The sequence below is a fragment of the Embiotoca jacksoni genome, unplaced genomic scaffold, assembly GCF_022577435.1.
Source record: "Embiotoca jacksoni isolate LCO1_2020_lvr unplaced genomic scaffold, fEmbJac1.0.p SCAF_10, whole genome shotgun sequence".
Lineage (NCBI taxonomy): Eukaryota > Metazoa > Chordata > Actinopteri > Embiotocidae > Embiotoca > Embiotoca jacksoni.
In genome coordinates, this window is record NW_027185230.1 from 17,537,004 (window position 1) to 17,562,343 (window position 25,340).

At 42.4% G+C, this 25,340-nt stretch overlaps 1 protein-coding gene across 1 annotated transcript; it reads right to left on the reverse strand.

The window, feature by feature from the left end:
- Window positions 1-8,094: 8,094 nt before the first annotated feature.
- On the reverse strand, window positions 8,095-19,573 carry tmem38b (transmembrane protein 38B). The gene is made up of 6 exons (XM_069171160.1): window positions 19,142-19,573; window positions 13,746-13,902; window positions 13,118-13,302; window positions 12,892-12,979; window positions 11,713-11,830; window positions 8,095-9,088 (listed from the first exon to the last, which is right to left on the reverse strand). The coding sequence occupies exons 1-6, from the start codon at window positions 19,263-19,265 to the stop codon at window positions 8,792-8,794; spliced, it is 969 nt and encodes a 322-aa protein (XP_069027261.1). The 5' UTR covers window positions 19,266-19,573; the 3' UTR covers window positions 8,095-8,791.
- Window positions 19,574-25,340: the final 5,767 nt, after the last annotated feature.

The window sequence follows — 25,340 nt, forward strand, 5'->3', positions numbered from 1 at the left end:
GGATCCCTTTGTCTCCTTTATCTGGCTCCTCCTCTCCTCGGCTCATCTGTCACCACTGCTTGTTGAGTCAACAGTCCCTTTTCTTCTTCCGCCTCCTGGTTTTGTTTCATCATCTGGAAATCCCAACCATGACTGGACTTTATCAGTTAGCGTGTATAAATCGAACTCCAATCTAATCTCCTGCATCTGCCGTGCTGTTGTTCCTCTCCTCTTTGTTTCACAGTATCGCTCTCGGCTTGACTTTATTGTATCATGTTCTCCAGGCTGTGCTGATATTCTTATCACATGACTGATGGTTTCAACTGTAGGTCTGAACTCTAACCTCAGAAAAAAAAGGTGGTAGACATTTTGGTGTGAGGTTCTTCCAGTGGGGTTTAGTTGGTGATTTTTTTTTAGGGGAGGAAAGTGGGGTGGGGGGTGGGGGGGTTAATCAGGCACACACATGCATGGACCCATACAAACACACTTATTAAGGATATTAGATTTAAACAGGCGCAGCATGGCGCAGGATAGACAGCCAGCTGTTCTTTGGACCAACTTTGATTTCTGAAACAGTGGCCATCTGTGGCACACCGACTGAGGGGGGTGACCCATTCTGAATTCAAAACATCTCCACATCAAATGCGCGACCACACACATAACGCTGGCACGTGTGCCCAACCCCTGCTCCATCAAAGAGGGAATTCAAATCACGAGAGTAAAAGATGGGAAGCTGGCTTTCTGTGCGTTTTGCCATCTTTCCATCCACAAGGTGAGCTCGCCCCAACCTCCCTCTCCACCTCCTCTTTCGCTCTTTCTTCCTGTGACGGCATTGTAAATGGAATGAGTCTGGTTGCATTGCTGTATTACGGTGGGATAAAGTATCAGTCCTGGTAATCTTCCGTGGATTAATGGCTTCTTCTTTATCTGCTGCGGCTGCTCCGCTCAGATGTCTGGCCGGGCCAGGAGCCTCCTGCTGGAATACTAATGACAGACAGACAGACAGCTCCAGCTCTCCCTGTCCCCAGCCCCAACCCAGCCCAGCCCACAGGAGGTGTGTGTGTGTGTGTGTGTGTGTGTGTGTGTGTGTGTGTGTGTGTGTGTGTGTGTGTGTGTGTGTGTGTGTGTGTGTGTGTGTGTGTCAGTTTGTGTTTGCATGTGTGAGTGAAAGAAAGGGAGCACATATGTGTGAAGTGCATATGCATGTAGATAGAGAGCACACAGCAGAGACAGAAGGAGACTGCAGTGTGTGTGTGTGTGTGTGTGTGTGTGTGTGTGTGTGTGTGTGTGTGTGTGTGTGTGTGTGTGTGTTTGTGTGTGTTTTTGCCCCCAAGACCCTGTCGCCTTCTTTGTGAGGTAGTGCTTTCCTCCTTGTCCTGGCTGACACCCGCTTTGCATACAGGAGGGGCCAAGTGGTGAGCAGGGGAGGGGCAACGATGGTGAAACCAGGGTCCCCCAGGATGTGAGCGAGGGATAGGTAGGGGAGGACGAGGGAGAGAGAAGAAGGGAAAGAGGGAGGAAGATAAACAGCAGATTAGTAGAAGGAAATAAAGCAGACTCGTGGAGTGAAAGGGAGAAGAGCAACAATGGGAAATATGAACTGAGCCCACACAACAAAACAGAAGTGGACCACACAACTTTGGCCTTTTTTTTCTACGAGGTGATGCACCTCATGGACATCCGTCCTGTAGTAAATAACCTGCTGTCGGGTATAGTTATCCCATGGTAACTCCACTTCTATTGCTTTAGCAAGGTCACATTACCCCATACCGACCCTGGGCTAAGAATATCCAGTAGGTCCTTCATGAAAGGGAAAATAACCAACAGTAAACGCCATCTGCCTCCTCAGTGAAAGAAGAAAAGAAGAGGAGGAGGAAAGAAAGAGGAGGGGGAGTGACTGAAGCACACCATGTACCAAACTACTGGCATGCTCATGTGAACAGAAAATGCAGAAGAGAACAAAAGAGGAGCGTACACCCCGAGCCTGCCTCGTTTCCACGGTGGAACAGGAACCAGTAAGAGAGCAGAAGAACATCCCAGTTAAAAGTGAAGAGGATGACATGTGACCACAAGTTTGTGAAATCAACAAAATGTCAGAAAAACAAATGCTCCGAAGCAGCAGATTTATATAGATTTGTAGCAGCGATGTGATGTCCACCCGGTTTGACTGTTACACTACTGAATGGCTGGTTATTGTACATAGCGGCCTACTAAACCTACAACGGGTTCAGTGACAGCGTCAGCAACATGCATCACGATGGTAACGATCATAAACACCAACGGTCAACGGCCTCCTGCCTGTGTGGACTCTGTCCCTCTTTATACTACCTCACCTGACTTCCTGCTTTGCTCCCGTCATAAGTACTACGACCACCAGAAGCTGCAATGTAGGTTTTCCTGTGGCCTGCTACCGGGTGCAGTTTGTCCAGTTTCAAATCTGGATCAGTTATATAAACGGGTACCAACACGTCTCCTGAATCTACTTGCTTATACCTCAGATGAGGGATGTTAACCATCTATAGCCTGATATCAGCTTTCAAAGACCCTAATAGTATTCAAAACTGCGTCTTGCCACAGGTTAACTCTTCATTTAATATTATAAAACTAAGGCCACAAATAAAACAAAGATATTGTGAGCATTGAAATGTTGGTATTTGGCAAAGCTACCATCCAGACACCTCGCATGTATCCTCATCCACAGAGATTCATGAGCTCTTATAAGAAGCACGTACGGAGCCCCGGAGGAGTCATTGAGAGAGAAAAAATGTAATTGTGGGCACGAGATACCAAATCGTGCGCACGTTTTAATTAACTTACGCACGAGATAAGTTTATATCTTATAAAGAGAGACAGAACAGCACAACAGGTTTTCCCTTCTGAAAAGTGCACTGCACCTGCTTCAAGTGTCAGTTGACCATCTATAAAGTCGATAGCGTCCTCAAAGTTAACATATTGCCAATAATATAATCAACAAGCTGCAAATATCATGTTAATTGCCTTTTACTACCAATAAGTCTTTCCCTTCTATTACAGCTGTCTTTAGTTGTTGTCAGTGTAGCTTTAGATGCTAAAAGCAAAAGTACAGATGAGGTTAATGCAGCCTATCAACAGGCTAAAATATAGTGTATATATATATATATATATATATATATATTTTAAATCAAAGAAATTTAAATTTAAGTTGAAGGATAACTTGTTTTAAATAGACAGGAATTCTGTATTCATATATATAAAAAAAAAAAAAAAAAAAAAAAAATCACTTTAAAGTGAGATTCAGTGGCAGTACATGAAATAAAACCACATTGCCTCTCCAAACGTCTGGTCAACTATAAACAAACATTATGTTTGGTGAGCTTATCAGTGAAAATAATCCACATAATAAGCTAACACTCATTTATTTATTTTTTGGTCTGGAAAAACTCTCATTCTTCAGTGTTTCTGTTTTTCTGTTGCACACAAACACGCACACAGCCGGCGAGCTAGTCACATTACAGTAGCTTCATTTTTTGGCATTCTCCTTGCAGCTGTTCTTTACAAGTCAGATCTTGAATGGTGGAAGATGTAGGCTGTTTCGTTCGGCGTTCGGTTAGAGCTCCATGAAGAGACGTCTCTGTTTGCATCTCTGTGTATGTGTGTGTGTGTGTGTGTGTGTGTCTGTCTGTCTGTCTGTCTGTGTGTCTCTGTGTGAGCGAGTGTGAACCGGAGAGAAAAAGAGACATGTCATGATGAGACTCCTCATTCCTACAAGGTGCCCACATCTTTCTTACTCTCCCTTCCTCTTTCTCAGCTCCGGTTAATATTCCCCTCTCCCTATTAGTTTTCTTGCCCTCTATCTGCCTTTCTCCTTCCTTCTCCCTAACTTCCCGAGTCTTTTCCTGTGTGGTCCCGAGCACTTCTCTCCTTACTTTCATCTCACTTGAAAAGATAATGAGTTTGATTGCATCACCCGCAGAGTCATTTGTCAAAACTGTTGGATTAAAAAACACTAACTTTGATCATTAAAAAAAAAAAAAAAAAAAAATCCCATAAGGAAGAAGTTATCAGTGAAAAATAATGAATTCCTTTGCTGCTTTGCAGCACCTATAGAAACTTTTTATTGCATTAGTTGTTATCTCTTTAATTGATATGTCATCCACGGCAAACGCCAGCTCAGGAGGGAGCTGGTGCACACGCTCCCCCTGGAGATCATGTCAGTATGTGGTAAGAGGCCCGAGCAATGTTCAGCCAGTGACGTCACGTTCAGACACCACTGAGTCGGAGCAGGTGCACAGCCACCAGCCAGGAGATTGCAGCTACTTTAACACTTTCACAGTCGTTTTCATTGAGTCAGGGGAGGAATGGTAGGGCACGGCATCAATGACATGCGTAACTGAGTGGATTTAAAGGTTCTGTATTGTATAAATGCAGGTCTAGGTGCTATAACTACTGAGAGTGCCCAAATGCTCAGTCCATTGTCCTTAGCAACTGTCTCGTTTGGTCCTCCATAAGTTTGTGATGTCATAAAGTCACGCTAATGGCATATGTCCGCCTTCAGCACGGCTCAACTGTCCAACTGTGATGCGAAAGTAGACACCGAGCGGTCATTCTAGCCGTTGAATTTGCAAGCTAGGAGACCAAAGAAAACCTGTGGCCGACCTGGAGGTGTGTCGCTCAGAAGAGTCAGCCAATCAGAAGAGAGGTCACTCCTCAACACTCCTTAAAGACACAGCAGCCCGTTCCTGGTAGAGCACCAGGGAGAACCTCAAGAGAACAGATGTGCAACAAATACCCTTATTTATGGACATCAAGACTGTCTTCTAAAAAGATAGTTGAAGATTTGGAAAACTGTAGAACTGATCTGATGGATCTTGATTTCTGCTGAGGCTGCAGATGGTCGGGTCAGAATTTGGCATCAGCAGCATGAAACCCATGAACCCAGCGTGCCTCGTGTCAAAAGGCCCGGCTGGTAGTGGTGTAATGGTGTGGGGGAATCTTTTCTGGGCCCACTTTGGTCCTTTTTATACCAATCAGTCACTGTTTGAAAGCCACTGCCTTGTGCATCCCTTTATGGCTCACTATTTTCTTCTAACGGTGACTTCAAGTATAATAACGTGTCACAAAGCAAAAGTCAGCTCAGAACGTTTTAAAGAACAAGACAATGAGTTCGTTTTTTTCCTTCTGCCGCCTCCACAGTCACAGATCTGAATCGAATGTGACTTCTTTGGGACGTCGTAGAACAGGTCATTTGGAGCTTCAATGTGCAGCTGACAAATTGTGTGAAGTGGACAAGAATCTCTCAGGAATGTTTCCAACATCGTGTGGAATTCATGTCATGAAGAACTGAGGCTGTTTTGAGAACAATGGGAGGCGCTGCCCAGTACGTGTGGTGGTCCTACTAAAGTGCTTAGTGAGTGAATCAAATGCTATGCACTGACAGCAGAGGTGTGAGTGTGTGCGTGTGCGTGTGTGTGTGTGTGTGTGTGTGTGTGTGTGTGTGTGTGTGTGTGTGTGTGTGTGTGTGCGCGTGTGTGCGTGTGTGTGTGTGTGTGTATGTGTGCGTTTGTGCCTCTAAGCTCTTTGTGCCTTTTTGATGGACTCAGCCTTTGTTGCGACTCTACATGTCACATGCACATGCATCGGCACAGAGACACACACACACACACACACACACACACACACACACACACACACATATCTAAATGAAAGTTGGCTGGTTTTGTCTTAATTTCGAGGATTTTTCTTTTGTAATGTCGTGACTGTAACTGGCAACCAAACTAACCACAGCTCAAACCTAAAAAATACAGTCCATGTCTTTATCGTGGATAAGGATACACTCAGAAACATCTTTGCTGTTGATAATTTTTTTATAATTTCGACTTCACTTTTAAAACATCTGGACAACAATTTGAAGTCTTTGGGTACCTATAATGGGAGTCTTCCACCATTATCCATGAAATCAGCCCTTCTGTCCACCAAACTGTCCCCATAGTCCAAAATGTCCTCACAAGACTAGTGCCATATCTACAGTCTATCCTCACAAGCACAGCTAAACCAGACCACACACCCTCACACATGCAAGCAGCCACCATTGGCTCTGCAAAGAGGGTCCCCTCCTGTCCCCATCCTTTCTTGCCTGCAGCTGCTGGCCAGCCTGTCAGTTCCCAGGCATCAGGCCATCAGGACATGACGCCTCCTCACGCCACCAAGTGGTAATCACCTGTCCTGCACCTTTCATCAGCAGAAACGCTGTCCTCTAGGCAGCAGTGGACGTTGAGACACCTCAAGTGTTTATAGCTTCACCACTGGGAGTCTAAGACATAAAATGGAAACCTTCTGGGCTTTTATTACACCTTCTGTAGATTTGCTTCTCTGCATGACATCACCGATTAACATAAAAGAGCTCCACACAATTATTAATATTTTCGGCCAAAATTCTAAAAAGGGGGAAATAAATGAGTCAATGAACATTAATTTTTTTTTTTTTTTTTTTTTTTTTGAGTGACAGCAAATCCAATGAAAAGAACAAAACAGTTTCATTTCTAATTTGTTGGGGAGTGTTAACAGCGGCAGATTTGGTGCACTTGGGAGTATTTAACGCAGCAGAGTGGTGAATGTGGGATTGCTTCAAAATGAACTGCAGAGCCCGTGTGCAAGGTAATTAAGGAAATAATCAGCCGGAGCAACCGTGTGGTTCAGTGATGTGTTTTTACAGCAGAGGGGGTTCATGGTTCAGACAAATAAGGTATATCGGGCTTCTTTTCAAGGACAATAGGCCTGTAGAACATCTGGAAACTTATCCTAAATAAGGATAAACCAGGTCACAGACTCAGGATGACCGGGTCAGACGTACCCTGGTGGCTTCCAAATATATATTTGCCTGGCCGTCTGTTTGCAGCTCTGTTGTTGGTTTATTTGTGGGAAGCGTGCCTTGGTATGTCCCCAACCTTTACTTGGTTATCAAAGTGCGTCCAAATGTGTGTAGGAATGTTTGTGCTGACAGCATCCTTCCATTGTGTCGAGGTGTTTGTGTGTGTGTGTGTTTGAAGAGAGGCTATTACTCAACCACAGTGTGCCAAATCCTTTGTGACCTTTATTTCTGGTCCAAAGTCACGTATGTGAGTTGGTGAGTGCCTCGTGCAGACAATTTGAATGTGTCAGCTTGTGTGCCCACATTTAAGGATTAATTTTCTGCACCTGACACATGGAAATCAGGCAGAAGTGAGGGGATAAAAACGAGGCCGAGGAGATGTGCTGCAGGGCAGGTGAAGTGCAGGGAGCGAGGGGGCGAGGCGAGAGGAGCAGAGGCTCGACGGTGGGGGGGCTGCTCAGTTCAGTGAGTAATTGTGGTGGGGGGGTCACACAGGTCTGAACCTCATTAAGAGAATTGCCTGGGAACATTCAGGCTCTGAGCTGTTGTCATGTCACCTGCCTTCTTGTCATAAAAGGCAGCATTAAGGAAAACAGCAGCTTATTAATGTGTCTCTCAGTTTTCCAGGTCACACAGTTCATCATTAGAGTCAGAAAGATCAACGCCGAGCAGTTTCACAGCAAACACTCCTTGAGATACACGCCTGTAATTGACATGCGTACAGCTGACGTGTGTGGACTCGGGGTGTTTTAAAGGCAGGTACATCATCTCCACCAGTATCGCTTTTGATCGTCTTTGAACGTCTTCCCTTTTCTCCTCGACACCCACCCTCTGTTTTTAATTTGTATTCACAGGGGGCTTCTCCGCCGTCTGAGGGTACATGGATGAGAATTGAGGGGGATTTGGAGGATCTCTCTCCAGCAGCTTTTTAAAGAGGTTGAGGTATCAATCAGGTGCTGATGTTATACTGATGCAATGTTTCAGCCTATAGGGGGGTAGAAAGGGGGGAGGGGGGACTTCTGGACGCTGCGCTCCTTTCTATCAACTTACAGGCAGTTAAAATAGTTATCGTTTATTCTTTGACACATGATACTGTGAACAAATGTAGCTGAAAGAGCAGCATAATGTTTGATGCTGCATTAATGAGCTTTCTTTCAGGGACATGCACATTTTTTAAATGGATTCAAAGTGACATGCGTTACATTCATGTTTATTGAACGGTACAAATCCATCTCATAAAACCAGATGATAGAAATCACAAGAACACATTTTTTTGGACATTTGTACCTGTTTATTCACGTGCTTTCTTTCACTTGTCATTCAAAGCATTCCCCAAAGAAACAATGATCCGTTTCAAAATGTTCTACATTCAAGAGTGCAATTATTTAGCATAAATAGAATATCTAATTCTCGTAGAATATATTTTCTCTTTAAAAATGTGACCATTTCAGAGTAAGAAATTCAGCATTTACATGAAGCAGAATATGTACAGAAAGAAAATTATACATTCGTAGATCAGCAGGTACAAAACACTGGTCCCAAAACCCAGAAATCTAATCATGAACTCTGTTCTCAGTATAAATATATATTAAAAATGAAGCTACACTTTGTACTGCAAGTGTGCAATCAGCCCGAGGATTGTATGATGCTCACATCCAACAACATACATATTACAGTACCTTAAGGATGGGGTGATTATCCCCGAATAAGGTGAAGGCTTGGGTGGAGGCTCTTGTTGAAAATCTATTTCAGCTTGAAATTGCATTTGAAGAAATGCAAAAATAAGAAAAGAAAAAGAAAAGCCTTTTAGCCCATTGGACGAAAATGTATTTCTGAATTCAAAAAAAATAAAAAATAAAAATAGAGGAGAAAGTTTAAGTAAACTCCTGACATGACAAATCTGAATCATAAGTGACTCCACAACCCTGCTTAGAGGTGAAAAGGCGCTACGGGGGCGAAGGCTGACTAGTCGGTCTTCTTGTACTTTGTTGTCGTTGCGTTCTTTGACTCCTCTTTGGCTTTGAGCGAGCGACTTTGTCTGTCGGCTGGAGAAATCTGCCGCCCCGCTGATCCGTTCTCATCGGAGTCTTTGCTTGCGGCGGTAGAGGCCGCCCCGTTTGTCGCGCCGTCGACGATACACGCCTGCTTGACTTCACCGGTGAGGGCGGCGTAAGGGGAGTAGCCGGTGAAGAGGGTCTTGTAGAGGGCCGACTCAATGGTGGCGAAGGGCGAGGTGGAGGAGCCGGTCAGCATCATCCTCGACTGAAAAACAGAAGATGAATGTGTCAGGACGTAGGCTTGAATATGAGGGAGACATTTTGTGTTTAGAAGAGAAGATGTTCCATCATTTCCAAACTGTGCGAGTGTCTCATTCCCTCACCATACCATCTATAATCAGTGTTCTTATATTAACAATGGATTACATGACTATTTGTATAGGAGAGAGAACATTATCACCCCTCATCCTACTCTTCTGAACATTTTACAACCCTTCCATTTATGGTTTTCATTTTCAGACACTTTTTGTTGCTCTCATCAGTGTTATTATCGTCCACAGCAGGCGCCTGTTTTCAGCAAGTTAACTTTAAAAGCTGCTCGCCAGTAAACATAGTGGAGCATTTATTAGTTATGGAACCAAATATTTCCTCCAAAAAGAGGAAAAAAGGCGTGGTGAATATCGGCTTTTAATAAATTGGCCAGAAAACATCAAATTAATGCTAATGTTGCTAATGCTAATATCTGCTGGGTGTGTACTGTATATAAGCAAAAGTTTGACTTCTGACCTCGAACATCACATGATGAGTTTTAAGTCTGAATTACCAATACACTGCTCCAAAAAATAAAGGGAACACTTAAACAACACAATGTAACTCCAAGTCAATCCCACTTCTGGGAAATCAACCTGTCCAGTTAGGATCAACACTGATTGTGGATCAGTTTCACCTGCTGTTGTACAAATGGAACAGACAACAGGTGGAAATGAGGCAATTATGAAGACAACCCCTGTAAAGGAACGGTTCTGCAGGTGGTGACCACAGACCATTTCTCTGTCCTCGTCCTTTCTGGATGATTTTTGGTCCCTTTTGCATTTTGCCAGTGTCCTCACCACTAGAGGTAGCATGAGGTGTCTCCAACCCACAGAAGTTGTTCAGGTAGTGCAGCTCATCCAGGATGGCACATCAATGCACACTGTGGCGAGAAGGTTTGCCGTGTCTGTCAGCACAGTGTCGAGAGCACAGAGGACATACCGGGAGACAGGCCGGTACACCAGGAGACATGGAGGGGGCCGTAGGAGGACAACAACCCAGCAGCGGGACCGCTATCTGCTCCTTTGTGCAAGGAGGAACAGGAGGAGCGCTGCCAGAGCCCTACAAAATGACCTCCAGCAGGCCACTAATGTGCATGTTTCTGCTGAAACTGTCAGAAACAGACTCCATGAGGGCGGTACGAGGGCCCGACGTCCACAAGTGGGGCCTGTGCTTACAGCCCAACACCGTGCGGGGCGATCGGACTTTGCCAGAGAACACCGAGATCGGCAGCTTCTCCGTCGGCGCCCTGTGCTCTTCACGGATGAGAGCAGGTTCACACTGAGCACATGTGACAGACGTGACGGAGTCTGGAGACGCCGTGGAGAACGTTCTGCTGCCTGCAACATCCTCCAGCGTGACCGGTTTGGCGATGGTCTGGGGAGGCATTTCTTTGGAGGGCCGCACAGCCCTCCATGTGCTAGCCAGAGGCCTGCCCGTTCCCCAGACCTGAATCCAATCCAGCACATCTGGGACATCGTGTCTCGTTCCGTCCACCGACGCCACATCCACCGCAGACTGTCCAGGAGTTGACTGATGCTTTGATCCAGGTCTGGGAGGAGATCCCTCAGGAGAACATCCGTGGTCTCATCAGGAGCATGCCCAGGCGTTGTAGGGAGTGATACAGGCACGTGGAGGACACACACACTACTGAGACTCATTTGGACTTGTCTTGAGGAATTTCCACAGAAGTTGGATCAGCCTGTGGTCTGATTTTTCCACTTTTATTTTGAGTATGATTCTGAATCCAGACCTCCATGGATAATGATTTTGATTTCCATTTATCATTCTTATGTTATTTTGTTCTCAACACATTCCACTATGTAATGAATAAAGATTTTCAACTGGAATATTTCATTCATTGAGATCTAGGATGTTGTTTAAGTGTTCCCTTTATTTTTTTGGAGCAGTGTACAAAATGACACTGGAAAGGTTTAAAGGTCAAATTTCTTCTGTTCATAGAAAGCTTACCAACTGTGTGATGGTGTCGTAGTTTACATACAAAAAACTCTAAATAAAAGGGTCACATATTTACATGTCATGGGGGGGGGAAGCATATCATTCGCATCATAAAGAAGACAACATCATAAATAGCAGGTTTGGAGAAAAACTCTAAATCTGACGAAATGGTTCGCAGCTAATTTGACAGATCAGAGTCGGAGGGAGCTAACGGAACGAGAGTTGAAAGAAGACGTGGTAGATTTATCTGTGTCTCAGTCAAGAGCACAAGTTTCCCAGAGAAGAGAAAAGTGGATGATGCAAGCTGATGAAAATGATGCAAAAGCCCCAGCCCTGCGGGTAATACCGAGCTAATGTGAGTCACCACAGCCAAAACTTCAAAAAGATAGCGGAGGGAGAAAGGTCATTTGGAAGACTAGACGCCGCACATTTGGAAGGAGCTGTGGCACCGAGACATTTGTCAATCCAATTTATTAAAAAAGAAAGCGCATTTATTGTCTAGGTTAGCGGTTAAATGGACCAAAACGCACCTTCCGGTGTCGTATCGGACTCGTTATAATCTTGGCTGAATATTCTGGTGACAGTTTCAGGTTTAAACGAGAACAGATCCACCACACTGACCTTGTTGACGACGGTAAAGACGGTGTAAATGAGCATCAGATGGTGCTTCTGGAGAGGCAGGTAGTGGGTCTGCTGCAGAGCAAACAGCACCGCCCCTATCAGGGTGATCTTTGTGGGGCTTAACACATGCAAGGAAAAAGATCAGTTATCATCTGGTAATATATGAAAAGATACATATATATATATAATTAAAATTTCTACAACAGTGAGGATGATAACTTTACACTAAACATACATCACCTCTTATGTGCAGAAATAAACTGATGGAAAGAAAAGATTTGTTTTCTTCCTCTTGTTTGCATTGTGGCTCCGGAAAGTCTCTTTTGGGTTCTCTCTTATTTGCAAGTGATTCCTTTTTGTCTTACTTTCCACATCTAATTGACGACTCCCCTGTGTCCTTATCTTGTGACCTGCAAATCTAATCAATATTACCATACGAAAGCAGATACAAAGGAATTGGGGGTGACTGTTAATTATTTGTCAACTGTATAAAAGCTGCCCTACACCTCTCTTTGAGGGTGCATGTATTTGCTCCTTCTTGCAAGAATAAATGTCCGATATGTTTGATTTTGAACCAAGCCTCTGAGTAAATTTTCTAACATAAACCAAACTGGAGGCACATGGAGATGTACGCATGTACTTCCTCTTGAGTAAGTAACTTAGATCCATTTTAATGTTGCCTTTAGATAACAGAGAGGATGTTTAATGAGATATTTACCCACACATATGTGTATAATATCTTCTGCTTTATTGAGTGCCTCCACTCTGGTTTAAAGGAATACTTTGACATTTTAGGAAATTACACTCTCTAACATGAGAAAATTAATCCCATTTTTTTTGTCTGGAAGGTAAATATAAAAAGTGAAACCTGGAACCAGATATCTGAGTTCATCATAAAAACTGGAAACAAGTTTAATGTGTTAAAATCTGGCCAAAAAAACCACCAAAAGTGTAAAAATTCCAAGCTAATTTTTCAGGGGAAGGTATTTGGATTATTGACTCCACCTGGCTGAGAAAAAGTAAAACAAATTGTATTTCCCAAAATGTGAAATCATTTCCTAAAATATCACCAAATAATATCACAAACAAAGTGCAATAAAATGTCATCTGGTGAGCGCAGAGGCGACAACAGAATCCCTGATGTAATAAATGATCAAAGAGTCCCAGGAAAAGGCTTACTAAGACATTTTCAGGAGCTCATTGGTCTCTGGCCTCCATACACCTCGAACGAGCTGCTCAAAGTTACTAATCAGACCTCCTCCGGCACCTAGCGAGGGAAGAGAGGAGGCATATGGTGGATACACATTAATATGTAACACATATTGTTACTTTAATATTTAATATAACGCTCACAGGATGACGTCACTGAGAAACTAAATCCACGTGCACATGATCACCTACTGACCTTTAGCCCAGCCGATAGCGATCATAACCAGCAGGCTGTCCTTGTATTTGCCGTGTGCCTGAGTGACCCCTCCGAGGACCTTCCACGTCCTCGTCACTTCTTTCATCCCTGACAGCACCAGCCTGAGGGGCAGCAGGGCCGCACAGCAGTACACCAGGTCCATGGGGCAGTAAAACACGAGGTACCTGTGGACACACATATGGCTTGTTGGTTTCACATATCCGCATTCGTAGCCGTGTGCGAACTATCCGAACAGCAAGCAAAGCAAAAGATGATTTTTTTTTTTTTTGGATGGTGTCAACCCTTTAGTGGCTGTTAAGTGCCTGATTCCACCAGCAGAGGGCAGTGTGCATGTTTTTGTGAGACGGGTGTAATTATGTGTGCCACCAGCAGAGGGAACCAAAGTCGTCATGTTTGGAGATGGGAACTCTACAATAACCTCTATTTAACTCGGTGTCCTCCACATTTCACGCTTCCTTCATGGGATAGAAACAAGGCAGAGAAGGATAATGACTTGTTTGTGTCTTTTTTACCTCGAAATTGCAGAGCACCTCTTACTAATCCGACCACCTGCTTCCTCCCATATGTTCATTTCTTTATCTGTATACTGTGTTTTTCAGATATTTACCAGACGACTGAAGCGAGCAGAACGCTGGTGCTGTTGGACAAAGGTGCGACCGGCGGCTCGGCCAGCATGATCCCAGACAGCACTGCTCCTCCAAAACAGAAGAGCATGGAGCTGAACCAGCAGGCCAACGGGCTGACCCGGGACACCTCCACAGCTCCTGCACAAGAACACAGGTACATTACAGTGGATCTATTTAAGCCCCCTAAGTGTAGTATAATTTTCCATACTTTAGGTATTATCATTCCTATTGAGACCGTCTCATGCGAGTCTGGAAAAGCCCGGAAACACCCGGTGAACACTGTTGCTGTAACAAACACTCTCGTCGTGGCAATAAGCATTGCAACACATGATTACTATTATTGTACAAGTCACTCCACTAAAGTTAAAGGCAAACAGACAATTAGTAAAATATAGACTTGACTAGTTTCAGAAACCAGTTCATCTTGAGTATCTGTAACAGTTCAGAAGAAGATGGAGGAGTTTTATACGTCTGCCTCTCCCCTGTCGTACGTACGCGCCATCTGGGCTTTTGCTCTGAGTAAATATTAACTAGTTCAGAGTTCACAAACAGAGGGAACACAGAAAGGATCAATCCCAGCTCCAGTACATAACCCCGGGCTCACAGTTCAAAGTGCAGAGGAGAGGGACGACATTTACAGTTTCAAACAGCGATGAGATCAGTTGGCTGATGATAATGCTCAGTGGCTCAGTATTCCCTCCGTGGTTCCAGCCTGATTAAGAGGAACACTGCGTTCCTTTTTCAATTTAAATCGTTTGCACGCTAACTGCATGACACAAACAGTCACGAGTTTAAAATGAGTTGTAGGACCAGAAGAATAAAGAACCCGTGGTGGAGTCCATTTCTCCATGTCCTGTTACTTAGCGACAAATTCAAAGTACTTGTACTTTACATTAGTATTTCCACCTTATGCAATTTCATACTCCTACTTTACTAACTCTCAGAAGCAAATATTGTACTTTTTACAACCCTGAATTTGTCTAACAGCTTTTAGTTAGTAGTTTCTTTCAAGATTAAAATGTTTCGTACCTTTCTTATCCAGGGAAAAACACGTTTTTCCAAATCTGGTGATTTTGAATAAGAATTCTTTTGGGGATAAACTTCAGTATCAAATGTTCCTTTATACAAGTAGAGAAAATTATCTTACTTCTTAAACTAAATAAATGTTTTAAATACCCTCTTGGATTAACTTGGAAACACCACAAAGCTAAAAACAGGAGTGTTTTTCTGATCTTTAGATACGTGGCACTTACTGCAGTGTGTACTTTCACTTTTGATACTTTAAGTGTATTTTGCTGATAATACATCCTTTTATTGAAGTGAGGTTTTGAATACCATACTTTGCTTGTACTGCAGTTTTTTCACAGTGTGGTATTAGTTTACCTACTTTTTACTTGCGCTGAATTCTTCCTCTAACACTGATGAGAACAACTCTGTAGATGCTTTTGATGTCCTTTAATCTTCAATAACAAAAATAGACTCAGCATAATTATTGTTTGCCTAAACCGTCATCGTGTTTTCTTATTGAGAAATTTACCATCCTGAGATTTTGTATTTTCTTTTGCATAAATCGAGGTACCTTTGCAAACATATTCAGGTATGACTTGTCTGATTCCACCACATAATGCTGCCACCGTGCTGTAGGATATACATATTTAACCTCGGACAGGTAGCTCTGAGTGAACCCTGAGCTACCTGCCCGAGTCACTGTGGCCGCACACGGGACCGAACTGGTAATCTGAGGATTACAGACAGATTATAGAGTCCTGGAGAGAGATCGGTAAACCTGGAGGATTTACAGCTCTATCTGCCTCCTCTGCAGAGTCCCTTGGCCTCCTTCTGCGTGGCTCACTTTTTCACTTTCATCTAGCAGTGCAGTAATTCCCTTCACCGCTTTGTTTTTGTTTTTTACGACTGCTTTTTAAAGTTTCTACATGAGAGTATTCGCAGGAGACATAAATATTTCCGATTTTATTTCTGTGCGTGCTCCTAAAATCTGATGTAATGAACTTTTGTGGTTAAAAGGTCGTTGGCACAGTTAGAAAAAGAAGAAGTTAGAAAAAACCTCCTCGGTGCCGGTGCTTTTGCTCTTACAGCGGCAGCACATTGCTTACACAGTAAACTCTGTTGCTCTGTCATCACCTTTAGTTCCTGCTGTCGTCAGTGTCTGAGCCCGAGTGGTTGAAGTAGCAGGAAAGGAGATCAAATCATAAAACACGGCTGATTATAATCTGCAAGTCTAAAACCAAACGCTAAAAACATGCACTTTTTACATTTCACATACACAGCTTTGACACATGCCGGGCTACAAGTACTCCGTTCCCCAGATGGAGTTTGCAGTCTCCTGGTTTTGCATTTAAAGGAGACACATTTACAAGTCAAATTTGGGCAACGCAGGCCAACTGCTCCGCAGCTGTAACATGTCGTATCTTCAATTGCTCTTTGATTCTGTTTTTCCTTTTCTGTCCGTCTACAGCGGGAAGACAGAGTTTTTCCTCAGTTCTCCCGCAAATTAAAACAAACCAAAGACCGTTCCCTCACTTGAAATCAGTCTCTTTGAACCCAGCTGACATTAGCTTGGCTCCACTCGCACCTTCTGTTTTTCCGCTGTGATTACAGTTGAGAAACCGTGTTTGCGTGAACGTTGTACAGCTTCTCTGAAAGCCAGACAAATGAAAAATGTATTGACTATTATATTTCACGAGGGAAGTTCAATGGGAGTCTATGGAGCCTTTTTAGAGCCGACCCCTTGTGGCCTACTGTGGTATTACACTTTAAGGCATTTCCGCATCGGCCTCGTTTTACAGACCCGGAAGCTACGAACACTTTTATAAACTGTCAACGGTTTTGGCGCCCAAAATAAGTTGTAAGGTAGTCGATGTCTTTTTGTTAAAGGCTGCTAGTAGTTTAAAATGAGCTAAATCTTGATGCCCATTCAGATGCAAATGACTGGAAACAACCCGATTGGAGCGTTGCCAGGCCTCAGTGTTCAACCTAGTGAGTTTGTGTCGGCTAATACCGGCTTAAACTAAAATATCTGCTGTGATCCAAGACCAGTCTAGCCTGTGAAGTCATTTTAAATGACAACAAATTTGTCAGTTATCTCCCAATTTTAGTAGACTTGGTGTTTATTTACGTACATGCAAACCCAGATCTTTACGAATGGACACACAGGAAGGGGATGTTGAGATAAGACTAGTGGCTGAGAAACAGTTCAGTTGTTCCACTGATCAAAAACAGTCATTAAACCAACTTTTTTTTTTTTTTTTTATCATTATCATATCCAAACATTATAACGATTTTATTGTGAAGGATACCATCCTAATCACACCTCTCCTGAGCCTCTCTAACTATAGTTCCTCTTCTGTCATTACAGGCAGCACCAGATAACAAAAAATAAATATCTCTGGTTATTTTGGGCTTGAGGAGAGGATCCCCCATCCTCCTCCTCCTTCCATGTCCTTGTCCTTCTACTTCCTATACAGTTTATCCGCAGTAATGTTCTTAAAATAGCTCCATAACGTGACAAAACATGTGAAGAGAAACCAGCAAGCTGTCCATCTGTGGAGAATACGTCGTTAAATAAACTCAGCATTCTCCCATTCGGAGCTTATATAATCATTTCCTCTTGTTAAGTTTTGTGAGCGTCTGCAGAAGCAGTTCGGAGCAGGAAGGAGTTGAACACAGGAAGGAGAAGACAAAAAGGGAGGCTTGAATGGTTTATAGCATTCCTTTCCTTTTTTGGGGGGGAGGTGTAGTTTCCTGGGTGTTTTTAAGACATTGTGTCTTTACTCGGGGTTCATTGAACTTTTCTCTGTAACTTGTTTGTCACCTATCTTCAAACTTTTCTTCAGTGAACATGCATAGCATTATTATTATTATTATTATTTTTCTAATTAACCTACTCCACCTGGTAAAATGAGGGTTTCTCGCCGTGATCTGTTGCATATTGTTTGCGCATATCTTTGATCTCTGTGTATCTTTACTCGGAGAGATAGTGGAGGGTGGAGGACAAAGGGTGAAAAAGGTCAGATGCTTCGCGAGGCAAGTTCGAAAATAGACCGGAGATTTACAGCAGCAACTACAATGGGCTGAATGTGTGTGTGTGTGTGTGTGTGTGTGTGTGTGTGTGTGTGTGTGTGTGTGTGTGTGTGTGTGTGTGTGTGGAAAGTCAACTCCCTGTGCAGTTAAAGTCCACCTGTCCTCACAGCCACTGTCTCAGTGACATAACATGGCTCAGTGCCCATCTTTGGGCTGAGCTGCTACAATTGGCTGCGGAAGAGGCGAACCGTTTGTGTTTGGGAGCTGTTGTTGTTGTTGTTGTTGTTGTTTTTGAACTCAAATTAATACCCGTGTGTGTTTTTATGTGTTTGTCAGTTAAAACTTGAGCAACAACTCTCAGTAACATCCGTCTCCAACTACAATAATAATCCCCATCTAGTCTGGTTCACTACAACTCAAGGAGTTTACACGGAGGGAAACTGCTGGTTATTATACTGACAGTATATAAATTATATTTTTGTAATTTGAAGCACGTAGATTATTAAACAGGCCTCAGCTGTCAGCCCTTAAGTATGTCCAGTTATTATCATTACTTTTAGTTAATTAAAACTGCACAGAGTTTGCTTGGAAGATTCATTTCATTTCAATAAAAGATCATATTGATCGCAAAACAATCTCCATCATCTGCAGTACATAATGACGTTCAGTACTTTCGGTGTTTACAACTTCTTACTTGATTTATTTGGTGAATCATTAATCAAATCGTTGATCACTTCAAAATGACAGTGAATCCCTTTCTGCCACTGCTTTTTCAAAATAAAGTTAATCCAACTAAATATTATTTACATTAATCATTGGCCTACTGATTAAGTTTGTTTTAACTGATTTAAATAATCCGTGACATGCCCCCCCCCAAAAAAAAAAAAAAAATAAAATAAAATGGAGGGAAAAGCCCATCCAAACTTTGCAGCAGATGAGGTGCTTCAAATGTCTTATTATGTTGAGCCAAATGTTCCCGTTAGATTTAGAGTGAAATATAAGAAAAAGGTCAAATCTTCTCATTTGACAGCCAGGAATTAGAAAATGTAAAAATGTTGTGTCAGATGAGCATTTTATAAAATAAAATAAGTTAATAATAAAAATGAGTTGGCACTATTTCTCTAAATGCCAGATGCGTGTGGCTGCGTGGCAGTCAGGTGGGAGGGTTGTTGTCACGGCTCAAGTTTCAACAAGTCAAACGTGAAGCAAAGATAAAATAAATAAATAAATAAATAAATAAAAACACGTTTCCTTTGTGACGTTAGGTTTCAATATAAGGTTTAAAAACCTGCAGCCCGAGTTGGTTTCGATCTTGAACTTTCCGTGCGCTTCTTACCTGGCTGCTCTCTCAGGGCCACGACGGACACGACGTAGTGCGCAATTTCAAAGTACGGGAACATGGACAAGTTTGCCAAACCGAGGGACAGCTCGTCCAAACGCAGCGCCTCGAACAAATCCATCGTCTTATTTCGGATACTAATTCACCGAGGGGGACATGTCCCGGTTCGTCCCAGCGAGGACTCGGAGAAGAGGAAGGCACCGGTCCAACTCGGAGCATCAGGGGCGGACCACCTCATCCACCGGAGGACGCGCCGGTGCCAAATCGCCCGCAGGTGACTAGTTGGCTTTCGGGGTCGCCGCTGGTCGCTGAGCAACGGACATGTGTCTCCAGCTGATGGTCATCATCCGTGATACCCGGTCAACGAGCGCATAGGCGGAATTCCTGCTCTCGCTGTTCCGCCATGCTGGTGATGTTGGCGGGCGGAGCCAAAGCGGCTCCGCGATTGGAGGGATGAGAGCACCGCGAGCCAATCACGTGTCGAGAATGTGGCTTCCTGAGATGATGGGACAGGAAGCAAAACAGAGCCCCCTTATTTAATACAGACACCCAAATACACGCAGAAACAAACACAAGTATATCTGCAGCAGCCGTTTTCTTCTTCTTCAATTTGATTGGCAGCAGGCCGCACAGGGTGTCAAGTTATATTTGGTATATTTTGCTCTTTTAGAGCCATAAAAACATTCTTGAGGAAACTAACATGGACACAGAAAAGGAACCTACTTGTTTTCTGATAGACATTTTATTAATTTCATACCAGACATACAAATTATCCATGATGACACTAACGCTCCTATTTGCTGAACCTCCATCCAGGATGCGAACACCTGAGGTGGAACGTGAACTTTCCTGAAATACTGTTCTTAAGTACAATTTTGATGTACTTGTACTTTACTTTCCTGTAATAGTACTATCTACTTCTACTCCACTTTATTTTGTTGTACTTTGTAGTCCACTACATTTACTTTAACCTTTAGTTAATAGTTATTTTATATTATAGGTATATACAGTACTTCAGCTGCAACATTGCACATTGCACTGCAGTATTGCTACTTTTACTTAAGTACAGGATTTGAGTATGTGCTTTTAAATAAATAAATACATAATTGAGTAAAAAAAAAAAAAAAGTAAGCAGATGGAATATGGAAATCCCCGTCGAGCTGTTGTTTCACGTTGGATAACTTTGTTTGACAGCACACAAAAGTGTTGACATCACAGCTTTTGTGAACCAGACCGACCCTGCTGTCGTGCTGCATGAGTGCACGAGCTCAAACAGAAGCACTGTTCATGTTTTTGAAACAACATGTTAAAAGCACAACAATTAAACTCACTGACGACATGTTGAGGACGGCGGGGTGATGCCTGAACACGTTCATGTTTCTGAATGAGATTCACTGTGACGTCAGTGGTTTAACAACAAAATAAATCACTTTAAAATCATGTACTTCATCAAACATGAACCCGCTGACAAACAATGCATGGTTGATTGGCCTCTTTGACATCAAAATATAACAAATAGTGGTGGGTTGTATTATTGTATACTGATGCTCTGAAGTTTGTGTTCAAATATAAGTGTAGGTATGAGCATGACACCTGGTGGTGACTGAATATTATGTCTTTCACTTAAAATACAACCTTTTACCATTTAGCTGCTTTTGAATCACATCTAATAATAATTATAGTGGTCGAAGAAGTACTTCAGTAAAAGTGAAAGTTCTGCATGAAAAATCCTGCTTAAGTAAAAGTACACAAGTATCAGCAGAAAATTGTTAAAACATTGTATATACAGGGACAGTAGATAAACCTGAGGGGTCATGAGATGAAAACAAAGTGCACTTAAAATTCTTAGATTAATGTGGGAATTTGTAACCTATAGCAGTTTTGCAAGACATTGAACTTCAACTGATTTATGGAAAAAGCCTTTTCAGTACCACATGGCTTAACTTAATAATTGTGTCTTCACATTGGTCATATACTGAAAACGTTTTCATTAGCAGAGTGACGAACAGCTGGAGCCAAAACATTCACATGAAACTACAACTTTTCTATCGTGAGGAAGGAGAACATTTTTTTATTTATTGCTCGCTACGGTCCATAATCAGACTGTCATCGTGTTTATATAACATCTTATATCTCAGCATGTTTTAGATCATCGGTGTGTGTGTTTGAATGTTCTACTAAATGATTTGTGTCAAGGTATGTTATGATTTTTTAGATAAGATGTAATGTGAGGTAGTGGCCACTAGATGGAAGCAGTTGACCATCCAGTTGGTCTTTACACTCCCAAAACTAACGTTTGGGCTCATATAATCTTACTGAAACATAACCATCCATCAACCAGCAACAGTCCAATATAGAGTAATTTCACATTTCATGTTCTCTTATTAAAAAAAGCATAAATCAGCAAGTGAATGTTCAGACTTCATGCAGGAAACTGTGGAAGAGAAAAGTAGTCTGTAGTTGATAAAGATTAGTGATCAAACTTTGGGCTTAACTGAGGTGTGGGAACAAAACCAAAACACCGGTGTTCCCTTTATTGTGACCTTCATTTGTATATTATACAAACCATTGTGTCAGTTTTAACAGTAGCAATGGAAACTCCCATCGGACGTGATGTGATCCCAAAGCCATGAACTGATAAACATCTTGAGGACAATAAAACTTTCGATTGAAGTAGCTGATAACATGAAATATATGACATTGACTCATTGTATATCCCTCTGAGTTTATATTCTATCCAAAAAAACCTATAAACATCCATCAGAAAGTTTCATTTAAATGACCAAACTAATCATTTTTAGCTATTTTAGGGAGGAACAAACACACTGAAGGAACAACATGCATTGTTTCACTTTTTCCGTGTACCTCACATGCCCATGAGATGATGTAATCATGTATTTAAAACCATCATTCGTGGTGAAACTCCACCCGAGACCACTCCTGTGTTTGTGTTTGTGTTGGTAGCCAGCGCAGCACTGAGATGTGTATCATCTTGTTGAAACCTCTGACTAGTACAGCGTGTCGTCACTGGAAGCTGTGGATTATTTCCAGGGCCTGCAGTTTTGATATGGTCCAGCAATAGTGAATGACACCTCCCATAAATATATTATAGGACCACAGGCCTCTCAGGTTCAAGGCTCTGTGCTTGTCAATGCTTCCCCCCCCCCTCCTCCTCCATCACCATCCCAGAGCTTCTCATCAGTATTCTCCCAGCGGTGCAGGATTTAAACTTGTGTCCTCAGCTCCAGCACGGGAACCGCCTCTCATTCCTCTGAATTCTGGGGCCCACCTCCAAGACCCGCAGGCTAAAGCTGGGGTTTCCAGAACAACTGAAATCTTCATTCGATTATGTCTGTGGCCACCAAGCCTGTCACCAGCGGGTTACCCCTCAGTTCAAAGCCCTAATGCTGCCCTCCCTCAGGAAGTCAGGCAGGGGGTGAAGCCAGATGAGATCGTGCAGGTGTTTGTAATAGATATGTAAGTGAGCGTTTGCTGGTCTTGTAAAAAGTCCCGTGACATTCATGTCAAACAATTGAAGGTCAAGTTAAAACTATACAGTGAAAAAATGGCTCTGTGCACTGAGTCCGGATGTGTTGACGGCTAAAAATAAACCACAGTGCTTTTGGCTTGTGTTGGTGGAAAATTTGATTTCTGGTCGACTTTCTTCCACTTTACAACAATTAAATGATCAAATAGTTGGCTTGAGTATAAGTGTTTCCTCGTTTCCAAGCTTTCTGCCCATGACAGTGAAAAAAAACCATGAGAAAGCAGGCACTCGTAATCCACCCATCCGTGTTATTAAACTGGGTATCGTGCCAGAGCATGTAATACACCCATCAGTCCACCAGAGGATACTGTGTCAGTGTCACATTTTGCCTCAAGAAGTAACATGCCTTATGTTTAGGAACCAAAAAAAACATAAAACATCAGTTTAGGAAAAGATCATAGTTTTGGTAAGATGTGACACGACTACAAAAACGAATTGGGTTAAAATAAGTCATTTTAAGTAAGTAACAATACGTCACGATGTTACTTTGCATTGCGGAAGTTATTTAACTCACCTTTTTCAAAGTTGATTACGTAAGTTACGTGATTTAAAAGAAATTCCCCCTGACTTTTGCTTTCTCACGGACTTGAAACATCCTCCACATCTGGACTTTATCACTTTGTGTACTTGGACACATGATCAGTCACATGACGTCCTGCTTTAAACTTGGTCATATTTGCGTTTACTTTTCACGCTGTGGCACTGACACAGTATCCACTAGTAAACTCACACGCTTTGGCACCGGGTTGTATTATCATTATTCTATTTTTCATATGAAACTTATTGAAATGAATCAGGGAGACTTTAGGTTTTTCACTTTACTCTTTAAAGCATTTTAGTCTCTTTCTGTTTTAGATAACAGCAGATCATTTTGAGCTTGTTTGTTATGGTGAGGTAAAAGCATTGATTAAGAAAAATTCAAAAAAGTTTACCTATGTACGATCTAACAGTCGGAAATATGTCGGTAAAATATTGGGGAAATATTGCTTTGAATATTAGAGATTAGCTTTATCACAGATTGAGACACTGAAATCTATATAAAATGCTGCTTGAGCTGCTTAAAGTCTTTCTGCTGTTGGATGCTGGGCTTTTTTTTGACTGAACGCAGCTCCGTGCTGCATCTCGAAGCGATGACACTAATGAGAGAAACAAAATTCAAAACAAATCAGTAAAAAGTGCAGGCGAATAAAACCAAAACAACGAGCTGAAAGAAGATGAAACGCTCCACAGAGCTCAGGGAAATTCTGAGAGTGATAATTGTGTGGACTTGTCACTACAAGGGATTCCTCTCACGTCATCCATTGTTGCAATAAAAGATACCTGACTTGCCTCTACAGCAGAGGTGTAGACAGACGATGGGTCATAAGGAAAGAAAACAAAACAGCCTTTCGGTTTTCAGTTTTAAAATTCAAAAAGAGGAAGGTGGAGGCAGGTAACGAGCCACACCCGATGAAAGATGACATAAAAACAGCACGAGTAAAGTTCACAGGAAATTCTCCTCACACTATAACCCGGAAGATTTTTACGACACAGATAAAATCCCCCAGATGAACACATGAAAAAGCTTCGCTGTAAACAACATGGTGGCACGTTGTTGTTTATGAATGTAGCAGCTAGCAAATTCCTGGTTATGGTGAGCTAGACTCAGTGTGCCCATTAATCAAACTGAACCGCTGCAGGGATCTATTATTTGTGTGTGTGTGCTTGTGTTACTCATGTTCTGGGGACCTAAATTTGTTTACACAGTCACGCTGTGAGGACTCGATGTCTTTTTGGGGACAAAAACAAGCCCATATACATTTTTGGGGGTTCGGGTTCGGGTTAGGGTGAGTCTCCAAGAAAATAAATGTCAGTCCAATATCCTCTAAAGGGATGGAAACAGATGTGTGAGTGAGAGAGAGAGACAGACTCTCTGCGCTCTGAAGTAAATGTCTTTGGAAGCAGTATAAACAGGATTTCAACACAGACAGAAAACCGAATCAGAAGGTCGAGATCAAGGTCATACTTTCCCCGTTACAATGAAAGTACATTGAAAGACAACACTTCTGGTTCTTGGATGCAGTTTCTTCAAGAAAGCAAAGCCTTATTAATATTTAAAAAATAGCTCAGTTAGTAAGACCAAACTTCGGCTGTATATGTGCCAGATGAATCTTCATGTTTTCTATGTATGCTTATTCGAAACCGAGCTTCCAGCTGATCCCAATTTCTGAGATTGCTTCACAGCTGTGGCTGATTTCTCCTCCGTGCATTGTTGGGCTCTTGTGAATCATTCGTTCGGAGGCTTTTAATTAAAGTTTTAAACCCTAATCTTCCTAAACTGCCGACTTATGCTTCTGAAAACAATTATTCTTCAAAGTCGAGCCCTATTGTCAGAGATGGATGAGCTTTTGAAGAGCAAGACTTACAGTAACTGCAGTTGCGGCACATGCCAACGTGTAGCTCAGAGCAGGAAACATGATTGTGTAGTTTCCTGCTCTGTACAAATAAGTGAGTACAATACTTATGTTCAGCTTTTCATTAATGTGATGTAAAGAAACTCAGTAGATTTAGAGACCACAGCTTCCAACCATCACAGTAAAATGCTGCTCCCACATTTTTGCATCAGTATTAAAACAAATCTAATAACACCATCTATGATAATGAAACGGG

Excerpts from the sequence above, each read along its gene's own strand:
- tmem38b (XM_069171160.1), bottom strand. The coding sequence starts at position 19,265 with ATGGATTTGTTCGAGGCGCTGCGTTTGGACGAGCTGTCCCTCGGTTTG. Across the intron at positions 13,903-19,141 it reads GGCCCTGAGAGAGCAGCCAG|GAGCTGTGGAGGTGTCCCGG; the intron begins GTAAGAAGCGCA and ends GTTCTTGTGCAG. Across the intron at positions 11,831-12,891 it reads GAGCTCCTGAAAATGTCTTA|CCCCACAAAGATCACCCTGA; the intron begins GTAAGCCTTTTC and ends GCATGTGTTAAG.